This window comes from Pelodiscus sinensis, chromosome 9 (assembly GCF_049634645.1).
Source record: "Pelodiscus sinensis isolate JC-2024 chromosome 9, ASM4963464v1, whole genome shotgun sequence".
NCBI classification, from domain to species: domain Eukaryota; kingdom Metazoa; phylum Chordata; order Testudines; family Trionychidae; genus Pelodiscus; species Pelodiscus sinensis.
The window spans coordinates 31103607-31116452 of NC_134719.1; the positions used below are offsets into that span (position 1 = coordinate 31103607).

The 12846-nt window shown below is 41.6% G+C and overlaps 1 protein-coding gene across 1 annotated transcript in view; it reads right to left on the minus strand.

Moving 5' to 3' along the window:
- The window catches only part of SELENOF (selenoprotein F), a 32272-nt gene that overhangs the window by 12347 nt on the left and 7079 nt on the right, over window positions 1–12846 (minus strand). The window contains exon 3 of the mRNA XM_006120250.4: window positions 5764–5827. Coding sequence (XP_006120312.2) covers window positions 5764–5827 — 64 coding nt within the window. The remainder of the gene's footprint in view (window positions 1–5763; window positions 5828–12846) is intronic.

Here is a 12846-nt window from a genome sequence, read left to right on the forward strand (position 1 = left end):
TCTAAGCTTAAACTCATGTACTACATAGAGATGTCTAGACTACATGCCTCTGCAGACAGAGACACGTAAATTAGACATACTGACATAGTCAATGAAGCGGGGGATTTAAATATCCCCCCCTTCATTAAAATAAAAATGGCCACCCGCATTGTGCCAGCTCAGATGTTTGTCGGCACGAAGTGGCAGTCAAGATGGGGATCGGTCGGCAAGGAAAGCCTTTGCTGACTGATCCTTTAGGTTTACAGGATCGGTCGGCAAAGGCTTTCTTTGCTGACCGATCTGCGTCTTGACTGCTGCGTTGTGCTGACGATCAGCTGAGCCAGCACAACACAGTGGCCATTTTTATTTTAATGAAGCGGAGGATATTTAAATCCCCCGCTTCATTGACTATGTCAGTATGTCTAATTTATATGCCTCTGCCGGCAGAGGCATGTAGTCCAGAAATACCCTTAATGTGGGGGAGGGCAGAATTGGACATGAAATTAGAATTAGTGGCAGCCAGTTTGACAACAAAATAAAAACATTCATCTGAATAACATTACTAGAAACAAGAACTTAAATTTTCTAGTCAGCAAGATCATACATCAATGAAAATCCGTACAGAAGTAGGGTAATCAACAAGACTAAAACAACTGAAGGTCATATTAAACTTACCACGTTTAAGCCCTCAGTTTTCAAAGAGAACATTCAAGAAGTGGTATTTTGCATACAAGAGCCAAGAGAACTTCATCCTATTATGTTTAGACATTTGTGACTTATTTATAAAGGGAAGATGTAATGAACTGTTTAGTAGATGGCAAAAAGGGTTGGCTAGTAATATGTATAAATAACTCTGAACAGTAAAGTTTTCAGAATTTCCTTCAGTGAGGTTCCTTGTGTAAGTTTTATATTTGCATGAGGTGGAGGAGCAAGGGGGAGCAGAACATGGTTCTGCTTCAAAACCTTCATGATGACCCATATAATTTTATGAAGAGACTAAATCACAAATGAAGTGTACATCTAGATTTTTACAGACTCAGTCATTTTGCTTATAGGGCCTCAACTCTGGAGAAAAAGTATTTTATTAATATGGATGACATATTAAGGACTAAGTTTCTATGAAGAACAAGAACTTCAGAATGGCAATTTGATAAATTACAAAAAACCAAAAATTTCTATATCTTTGCTCAGCTTTTGATCTTCGGAATGAGTATTTTGATTGTTCACAAAAGGATGCAGGTTGTATATTTGCAGTTTCCCAACTCAGCATGACTTAATTACTACATTCCTGATTTGAAGAGCACTGGTTTTGATTGTTCCTACCTCAGATGTTTATTTTATTTGAATAATATTCTGCCTAAAGAAGTTTACTGATTGTCCTTTATCACATTTGAGGGCAGGATGTTCGTTTTTTGGGGGGAAAGTGAGGCGGGAAGAAAGGCCAAATTGAAAATAGAAGAGATTTTAGTAAATACTTGCAAGATGAAAACCTTAAGAGCAATGGGATTTTGTGAAACATTAGCCATTTCCAATATTTGAGAATTAGATATTTATTGAAAAGTAATATGGAGATAAATGTGAAATTACCTTGAAATGGAGTGCCAGAACTAAATATATTGGTAGCTGAAATAAGCAACAACTCTCTTCCTAATGTAGAAACACAATTAAAATTTTTCAGGAAGTCTTTTTTTTTAAGGTAGTATTGTCCAATCAGCAAGCAACCAGTTTTCCAAACTGCATAACTCGCTGGAGCTACAAATTATTTCATTGTCTCTCCTACTCTTACATGATTTCACTAATACCCAGACTATATTTTGAGCTTATTATAGCTAAACAAATTTTAAAAAGTGTTCTTTGAATACTGAAGCTTTTCTTAAATTAGAAATGGTAATTGAAATTAACTATTACTAAGAGCTCCACAGAATCTATTATTCTTTTCTACCAGCGGTTAAAGATTGGCTCCTCTCCTTATTGTATAACTTTATTTTTATACAATGATTCACTTTATTTCACAAACTTAAACTTTAAAACTAGAGTTCTGTTCTGTGAAGATCATCTCTGGCCTACCAGAAATACACGACAGTTACTGCATCATCAGATTTAAGTGTATACCAACTGACAATGTTTAAATCAATGTTTTAAGTACTTAAAAATAAAAAACCTTGAGGTCAACTACAGAATTAACAAAATCTGTGTAATTTTCAAACATTCATAACCCAGCAATTAGTGCTGCCAGCTTCTCTATACTGTAAGGAAAAAAAATCTTACAGGGAGACAGCAGACAGGAACCAAACTAAAGTGAAGGTTTGTAAAAAGAGCATTGGCAGTGACAGATTCCACAGTTCAATATAACCTAAAAATACCAGCATTCCTGAAGCTTCAGAAGCAACAGCAAGGCCTTCAGTCAACCTCACTTTTATAACATTCAGGTGACAACCAGAAATATATAGAGCCCTTAGATAAACGTAGGGCTCCCAAATTGTTAAAATGTAAGGTGGGAATCTCTCAAAGTAGTTTGATCAAAGACTTCCACAATTTTATTTTCTGCCAAAACAAACAGGTGAGTATACTAAAAAAATTAAGGTATCAATATTTGAGAATTTGAGGATACATTCAAATTAAAGAAACAATATCAGTATTACATTGTGCTTCTAAATATTTTATGGTGTAGGAACAAGCCGAACGCTATGGGTGTCAAAACTGATGGGAAGACATCAGTTGTCAGGATACATTTATATCTGCTAGCTATAAGGAAGTTCAGGGCAAAAAGAAAGTTATGTACCTATAAAGGTTTGTCAATCTTTCTCTCTATTACTAAACTGTACAAAAGAAGGGTTGCCAGCCAAATGAGGGTATGTATTGGCAGGCTCCCAAGCTTCAGTCATAGTATGTCTACACTCCAGTCACTGAATGTGCCTGCAGATTACAGACATACCTGAGCTAGTCTGTGCTATGACAGTGTGCACTTCAGTGTTCACTGTACAAACCAATCTGGATCTATGGATGATTACATGCCATGATTTGTTCATGCATTGCTCTAGTTGTGGTGTTATCTAGATGATCAATGTAGACATACCCACAATCATTTTTAAAAAAGGAAGCTAAAAGTTTAGTAGAATTAAGAAAACATATGAATTTGTTTAGAAAAAAGAAGGATTAAGAGAGAGACTTCTTGATTATTAATGTGAGCCAGCTTCCAGGACACTAGATTCTAGAGGTTCTGAATGAGAAACTGATTTAAATTAGTCTCGGGGTAGCGGTGTTAATCGGTAACTTTAAAAACAACGAGAAGTCCTGTGGTACCTTAGAGACTAACATATATGAGTTTTAGCTATGAAAGCTCATCATGTAATATAGTTGTTAATCTCTAAGGTGCCACAGGACTGCTCATGGATTTGAATTAGCCTGCTTTCAGGATAATTATTTCCAGCCCTTTATGGGGTGTCTTCCTTTATGTTCCCCATTATTTCCCAACGAAAATGGATATAAATTGAAGGGGATAGCCAGAATGGGTAGGAATGGTGTCTCTAGCCTATGTTTGTCAAGGGCTGAAAATGACGACAGGAGAGGGATCACTTGATGATTACCTGTTCTGTTAACTCTCTCTTGAGCATCTGGCCACTGTTGGAAGATAGCATACTGGGGTAGATGGAACTTTGGACTGATGCAGTATGGCTATTCTTATGTTCTTATAGGGATAAATGAACCGGATGCTTAAGAAGTTGGTTTTAACAGATGAAATCTCAGACGAAGGAGCCTGGGCTTTTCATGAGAAGGTGGAGTGAGGGAGAAGTGTGTTTGGAAGAGTATGTGCACAGCTAATCTTAAAATAGCCAACAGAAAAGGGGAAGAATGGAGTTAAAACCCAGGCAAACAGGCTTTGCTTGCTTGATGAGTAAGTAGTGCTTCCTCCGACAAAAAACAAAAGAAGCTAGGATTTTAATCATCCACTGATCACAGGATCTTGGAGAAAGAGGACTTGCAAGTGCCAAATAGATAGATCTGTATCTAGTAGTTTGTAAATGAATTCATCCCAGAGCCCAGTCTCAAAGTGGCAGGATCACATAGTTCTGTTGAGGGATGAGTTTAAAGCAGTGGAACCCATCACCAGAGGGGTACACCTGAGAGATTAAACAGTCTAAAGTGCAGTTCACCTGCAGTGAGACAAGCGACATGATTCTCATTTTACTGACAGAAAGGAGCTGAAGCAGAACAACAGTCTCTAATTATGGTGGCCCATTTTAGATACCTGATTTTTCAGAATACAGTAAACTTCCGATAATACGGCACCTTTAGGACCCAGGGGGTGCCGGATTATCAGATATGCCGGACTATCAGAAGTGGGGGGCTATGAGAGGTTTGTATGAGCGCCAAAGGACGGTGATGCGGGACCAACCCGGCAGCACTCCAGCTGCTCTGCCCAGGCATCCCCAAAAGCAGCTGGGGTGCTGCCGGGTTGGTTCCGCAGCCCAGAGGGGCAGCGCTACCAGACCAACCCGGCAGCACCCCAGCTGCTCTGCTCCCGGCTTCCCCGATTCAGCTGCTGGTCAGTTTCAGCAGCAGCTGAATGGGGGAAGCCTGTCCGGCTGCCCCAGCACTTCCGGGTTCCTGATGGTGCCGGACCATCAGAAGTCCCGGAGCATTGGATGCGGGACTAATGGAGTTTTACTGTACTTTGTCTTACATAACACATTATATGTTCAAAGTGTTCAAATAACAGTTCCTGTTGACTTTAGTTGCATCTAAGTGGTCAGCACTTCTGCAAATCAGATGCATGCTTTTATTTAAGTCGGGCAGCCTGCTCCTTAACATTGCCTGTGCACGTTAAACCCCATTTTAGTACCTCTCAAGTACTTCCTGATATTAGTTCCAGTGCCCAGCCAACCCAGGACTGGTGCACACTGAGGTACTCTATAGGGTTTGTGCCTTCAGTCTGGTCAACAGGTTCTCTTGTGTGTAAGGATGGGACAAGTACAATTCAATCACATGTAGGAGCTGTAAGAGCCTTAAAGCTTGTGCAGTAAAGATCAGAATTTGTAGAGATTTTATGCTAACATGTTTAAGATTCTATTGATCATGTCCAAACAGCTATTTCTCAAAAATATATACAGTGAAAATTTTATCTGGCACTCATGGGGAATGGGGATTTCCAGTTAACTGAACGTGCTGGATAACAAAGCTTATTGTTCTGCCCTGCACCCTACTGGCAGATCTAGCTCCCATCAGATTGAGGTAGGCTGAGGAGGAAGGAGGTGCCTGCTGCTGATGTCAGCCAGCAGTGCCAAATGTAAAAAGCTCTGCACTGCTTGGCTGGACATGCAGGAGTCAGGCATTGCACCTGAACATGGAGTGGTATTGTGGCTGGGAGCAGAGCCAGTTAACAAAGTTTTCCAGTTAACGGAGTGCCAGATTACAAAAGCTTTCACTGTAGCTTGGCCAAATTTAGTCAGACTTTTCCGGCAATAGCAAAAAGCACATCTCTTACACAAAGGCTCACCTCAGCAAATTTCAAGTTCCTCTGCAAAATAGAGTGGTGCTAGAACATTTCAAAAGAAAAGGCTGCCAGAATTTTAACAAGGGCAAATATTTGCATTAGGAATATGGGCTAAGAATAGTTTATACAATGGCCAGCAGGCTTCATGTAGCAATAGAGAAAGTTATTGTGCCTTTGGTCTAGTAGTCTAGAGTCTATGGGGCTCTCAATTTTTATCACCTCGCTACTAAATTTACAACTTTCTTTAGTATAGAATTTACAGCATCAACAGTATCATAGTGTGAACTTACCCTGAACCTGAGGGAACCGTCCCAATTTTCATCCACACACTTCAAGAATAGCACCTGCATAGAGCTGCAATAGAAGAAATGTTTTCTATTCATTAAGTTCACACTATTAGTTTACTTATTTTTGCATCTATTTAATTATCTTTAGGGGAAAAAAATCAATGATAATTTCAGTAATACTGTTTAAGCACAAGTAATCTCACTAGAAACCCATTTTAATGACTTAACTGGCAAATTATTCAAATTTTCATTGTGCAGAAAGAGCATTCCATTTTAACCCATTCCTCAAATCATACCTGTTTAAAATGGGATAGAGTAATTCCAGATACAATGCTGTAATTTGTTGCTATGGTAATAGTTACATTCATATGGTTATAGTCTAGAACACTGGCTCTCTACTTTTCCAGACTACTGTATTCCTTCCGTAAGTCTGGTTTGTCTTGTGTACCACCAAGATTCACTTCACTTAAACTACTTGCTTACAAAATCAGGCAAAAATACAAGCACACTGCTACTGAAAATTTACCATATATTATAAAACAGTTTGAATATGAATATTGAATTAACATTTACGCGTATAGTATCTAGAGTAGGAATGTTAGCATGTACTCCTTACATAGTTAACCAATGAACCTGGGCTCATCAGTTAACCCTCACAGTTACATGCACTACCCCATCCCACTGTCTCTGTATCAGAGGGGGAGGTGGGAACTGGTGCTCTCAGAGAGCAATCTGCAGAGGATGACTCCCCGTGCATACTGGCTCCCACTGAGCCAACTGCTCCTTTCCTTCCTTGTGCTTCTGTCTCTGTATCACAAGCAGCAAAGCAATGGGGCAGGCGGCTCTATGGGAACAGCGTGGGGCGCAGGTGGGAGCCGGTACATGCTAAGGATGTTAGGGTATGTCTACACTCCCTGGTAGTTCCGATAGCTCCGGCTCCTCGTGGAACGAGGTGTAACGGTAGTTCGAATGAGAGAGCCTGATTCGAACTACCTACTCCGTGCCGCGTGTAGCCGCGGGCATGGAGTCCGAACTACCGGGGCTTTAAAAATGGCGGCGCCCGGCAAGATGCAAATGAAGCCCGGGATATTTAAATCCCGGGCTTCATTTGCAACTTCGATTGCCTACATTAACCACCCTAGTTCGAACTAGGGTGGTAGTGTAGACATACCCTTAAGGACTAGCTAACTATCGGACTGTCAAGTCAACTAGTTGCTTCCCCTCCTCTTTGCTGCCTCTATTTAATAGAGGCAGCAAAGGAGGGGAAATAGGGGGTACTGCAAAGCGGTAAGGGCTCCGTGCCATATGGCCACTTTAAACGCTGTGACGGCATTTCAAAGGGGCAGAGCTGCACAAGTGATCCCAGGCTCAGTGCGGCATTACAGTGGTATTTCAAATGTTGCAGTGGTATTTCAAATGTTGCAGTGGTATTTCAAAGGGGCAGCACTGCACAGAGCCCAGGATCAGCTGTGTGGCGCTGCCCCTTTAAAACACTGCTGCGTGCGGAGCTAGGGGTCAGCTGGCGACTCCCTAGATGACCCCGGGCTCCAAGCGGCATTTCAAAGCGTGCAGAGCCCAGAGTCAGCTAGGGAGTCCCCAGCTGACCTTGGTTCTACAGAAATGCCGAACGGAGCCCAGGGTCAGCAGGGGACTCTGACTTCAGGCTCCATGGAGGCGCTTCTGCTTTGAAATGCACAACAGCCCCCCTTCGGGATTCTTGTACATTTCAAAGCTGGCACACCTCGTGCATCCTGGGGCCAGTGGGAAGTCCCACTGACTCTGGGTTCCACGTGGATACTTCTACTTTGAAATGCCAAAGAGCCCGAGGGCTCTTGGGCATTTCAAAGTTTATGGAGCCTGGAATCAGTGGGACTTCCCGCTGGCTCAGGCTGCACATGGTGTCCAACTTTGAAATGCACAAGAGCCCCCGCTGGGGCTCTTGTACATTTCAAAGGAGGAAAGTGGAAGTGTCTATAGACTAACTGATATTTACTAACCAATATTTAACATCCTTAGTACATATGGGAAGTCAGCTTTCAAGCTGGCTTCCTGCCTGTACCAGCTCCTGTGGAACCACCTGCCCTCTATACTGCTGCCACCTCTCTATCAGAGGCAGCAGCGCAGCGTGCGGGGGACAGCCCTCACATGTAAATGTGTAACTGCTGAAAATTTCAGTACTTACATGTTTATAAAAATGAACATATTTTAACATCCCTAATATAGAGGTGTATAAACATGGGTGGCTGGGGAAGGCAGTCTTCCCAAACCACCAGCTTGGGTTCACTTACACTTTGCCCCCAGAATGCCTACAGTAGGCATTCTGGGGGCAAAGTGTTGCTACCCCAGAGTGCCTGCCCTCCCCATACTCTGGGATGTGGGGGGGTAGCACGTGGTTCACCCTCCCCGTGATTGGGGCATGACCTGGGCAGAAGGGGTGGGGCTGGGGACTTGCCTCCCCCAGCCCAACCTTCACCAACTGCCCATAAGTATAAGCAAGTTGTCCGAATAAATGTTTAGTTTGTACTGACTTGTACTTTTTTCTGTAGCCCATTGTAAAACTAGACAGATATTTAGATGAGCTGACATACCCCTCAGAAATACCTTTATGTACCCCCAAAGGTACTCATACCCTTGGTTGAGGACCACTGAAGGAATGGAAAAAAGAAACAGAACAAAAGAAAATTCATCCACAGTAAAATTAGCTATTAACTTTAGAATGGAAACTCAAATCTACTTCAAATATATTAAAAGTGGATTCAATTTTTTTCATATAACACCACATAACTAAGGTGCCACAGCCACTGCATGAAGACTGGTTAAATGCGAAGTTCCACTATGTCAGAAAGGCAACAACTATTATTAAAATTAGGAAAAATCCCAACTAAAACAAGTCTGTACCTAGTTACAGAAATGCAGGAATGTTTTGTTGTTCATTTTACTTAGGGTTTATCTTCATGTAAAGTAGCTGAGCTACTGTAGCACTTTAGTGAAGCTGCTACTAGGCCAACAGGAGAGCTTCTGCCATTGGCAGAGTTAATCTAGCTCCCCAAGAGGTGGTAGCCATGTCAATGGGAGTAACTCTCTACACTGGGATTTTTAGATTCTTGGATGATGTAGTAATACTGATAAGTCTACAGTGTAGATGTGGCCCGAGTATCCATAAAGCTAGCAAATACAGAAGAAAGTATTTTCATTGCTACAAATCAACTATTCTGAAGACATCAGTGCAATATATTTACTAGCTTGAGAATTAGTCATCTCTCTCTTATGCCATTGGGATACTCTTTGCAATTCAGGGCTTGTCTACACTACTGCTTAAGTTGATGTAACTTACTCCTGAGCAATGTAACTTACATTACTCTCCTGTTGACATACTCTATTTCAAGGAGAGGCAGGAGCTAATTAAATTAATGGGAGAGTGCTACACGTATGTAGCACAGTAGTAAAGACAAGACCTCCGTAGGTTTAAGAATTTAGAAAATATCTAAATCCAAATGCATTTTGACATTGAAAAATAATTATGTAAAAACAGAATCTTAAACATCTTTTCTCTAACATGACAAAATAACTTTTATTGTTTCCTACTGTTTTCATAACACTACTAAGATATAATGAATCTATAGATTCTGTTGCCTTGAATATAAAAATTTCTGTTGCTAATACAGATTTCTAGAGGCTTTTGGGTTTATTCACACTGGGTGCTTTCCATCTTTAAATATAACGTGTCATAGAACAAGGGCGCTACAAGCCAAATTATACCTGTCAGTAATAAGTGTGAAACACAACTGCTTTTCATTAAGTTCAAATACATTACACCTGGGCTAACCTAATGACTGGTAGTTAGATATTAACATTCTCTTTTTACAAGTGAAAATGTGAGTAACAAGGAAGGATCCATACAATGCAACTTATACAGCAGAACTGCATAAGGTTTTACGTGAAGAAAGTCAAATATAACCTGTACAGTTTACATTTGGTGGCTTTATTCTATGCTTTTTAATTAACTTGGTTTTTCCTAATTTAAATCGTCATCACTGGGTGATATTCCCTTTAATGTATTACTATTTCTGTTGAATTAGCAGCAACTGACCACAAAATAAACTTGTATATAGTGGTGCAGATATCTTAAAAGAATGAACAGCGACAATTTCATTACCTATAGTAAGCATGACAAAGTTGACTTAAGAATGAATTTTCAGCTTCATTTCCAAACCTGTTTTTTAAAATATAGGTCCAACTCAGCATTTCTTTAATAATTTTGTAGATTAACAATTTACCCTGGCATTCATAGGGACTGAGAGATTTTGTATAAAAATGCATTAATCATTTCCCCAGGCCAAAAAAACCTTACTGTATGTTTTAGGAATGTGCATCTGTCTGTCTGTCAGTCCGTCCAGGAGTCAGTCTGTTCAAGAGCACCTCCTAAACAGTAAGAGCTAGAACCACTAAATTTGGTATGCAGCTTCCTTTTATCTTAACTTAAAACAAGGTCAGGGCTTGGTTGTGCTAAAATAATAGGATGTGTGGAATTTGATTATTTCTTATCAAACGGAAAGGGAGGGGCCTGACAGGAGGGACAGTTACACTGCAGAATGACCTCAGAGGTGGGGTGGGCAGCAAGGGGCCGTCCCCAGCAGACCACAGGCACCGGGACTGAAGCGGCAGCCACGGCGGGGTCCCGCGCCTCTGAGACTTTGCCAGAGCAAAGCCTCAGAGGCGCGGCAACCCGCTGCCGCTGCGGCTCTGCTCCCCGTGTCCCTGGTCTGCTGGGGGGGTGGGGGGGCGCAGCTAGTGTGCCCCCCCAGCAGACCAGGCTTTTGTTTTGGACCCTGGGGCAGAGCAGCTGGGGCGCTGCCGATTGGTCCTGCAGCGCCGCTCTGGGCACTACTGGACCAACCCGGCAGCACCCCAGCTGCTCTGCCCCAGGTCCTGATTCAGCCGCTGCTGGTCAGTTTCAGCAGCGGCTGAATCAGGACGCCTGGGGAAGAGCAGATGGGGTGCTGCTGGGTTGGTCCAGTAGCACCGAGGAGCGGCGCTACTGGAGCAACCCAGCAGCACCCCAGCTGCTCTGCCCCAGGCGTCCCCAAGTCAGCTTCTGCTGAAACTGACCAGCGCTGACTACAGGAAGCCCGAGGCAGAGTTGCTCTGCCCCCGGCTTCCTGGAATCAGCTGCTGATCAGTTTCAGCAGCAGCTGACTTGGGGACGCTTGGGGTTCTTAAGTTGATTCTGTATGCAAGTCAGAACTGGCGGTCGGTTTCAGCAGCGGCTGAATCTGGACGCCAGTTCTGACTTACATACAGATTCAACTTAAGAACAAACCTACAGTCCCTATCTTGTACGTAACTCAGGGACTGCCTGTACTGGTAATTGAATTATCCAATCTGGGTTTTAAAAACAAACTGAAATTATGGAATTTTTGGGCAGGTTTCAGTGATAATGGGCCTGTTTAAAACTGCATAGTTGTACATTTGGTTGAATCTGATAGTGCCAGATGTAAGTTATTTTCACAGTCCAATTTTTTTCTATATTTGGTTTTCGCAGAAATCATTGCTGAAATCCTAAATTCATAGGGTAACCAGAAGCAAATGGAAACAGCACTTTATCACTAAGTCCTTCATACTTTCCTGTAGCACAACTCTTCATTTTATGCTTGAAAATTTCGTCTTTAGCATGTAATCACTTGACAATTTTGATTATTTGCTTGAGCCAAGTTACTTAATGATGGAATGGAGTAAACTGTTACTGAGAATGGGGTTTGAATATATCTGTATCTACAGATTCAAGTTCACCTCCAGGAAAATATTAATCAAAATGGGAATACAAGTCAATTTGTCTAGTTGCAATAGTATTCTGATTACTTTTGCTCCCAAAATACTTTAATTGAAGAGCTTCAGGCTGGTGGGGTTTGCATGTAGATGGTTGTAAGGATGTTAAATTATGGTTAATTTACTAGTTGAGTAGTCGATGGAATTTCCATTGACTACTTGATAGGCACTTCTGCAGGAGTCCTGATGGGGTTCTTACACATTTCAAAGGAGGAATGCGGACCACCACATGCAGCCCAGGGCCAGCAGGAAGTCCCTCTGACTCCGGGCTGCATACAGGTGTGACAGCTTTGAAATGTACAAGAGTTCCCAGTGGGTGCTCTTGCACATTTCAAAGCGGACGCGCACTCATGGAGCCTGGGGTCAGCAGGGGACTCAGAGTCCTTGCTGACTCCAGGCTCCATGTTATGCTGCCAATTTGAAATGCTATGTGGAGCCTGCCCAGCTGACCCCCAGCGCGGCATTTCAGCAGAATCTGGGATCTGCCTTAACTGTCTTTACATTTGCTACTGGCCTTAACTGTCGTTAGATTTTCCATTCTTCATACTAAAGCAATTCAGTAATTTCTCTAACTGTATAATATTCATTAGATTTTTTTCAAGTCCCCACAGAGACTTCTTGAAATCTAATACGCTTCTATTACCGCATTCTTTGAACTTCTTCTTACATTATATTAAAATTAACTAGTTGCTGATGACAGATACGTCTACTCCTTATTTTCATGTTCAGTTAACTGTTCCCTCTCAATAGGAAGAAAATCCATATCTTCTCAAGTTTGAATTCTGTCTAGATAGATAGCTTGCCCTTTGCAAGTCCTAGGATCCCCTTTAATTAAATGTTTGATATATTTTACCTAGTAGCTTTGTAGATGTTTTTCATTATTATGACAGGAAAAAAATAACCAGACCAGACAGGCACTTACATATTGTAGGCTAAAAGACAATCAGGGACAATCATGGAACAAATAAACTAAGTACAAAAACAAGGAGGGACCTTGCAACTGATACAAGATGGCTCATGTATATAATATATAAAGAGGCTCATGTATATAATACACAAGTTTGGGAATTGGAAGTAGTGGTGCAACCTCTCTAAATAGCCAAAAAGCAGAACCAGTTTTTTTTCAGTAAAAGAATTAACTGTACTAACATCAAACTACCAGTTTAAGCAGCTCAAAATACAGCCAAAATCCCATGTCAAGGCAAATTATCTTCAAATCCAAAGCCTTGCATTGTCTAAATAAGTGAAGTGTCCAGATTT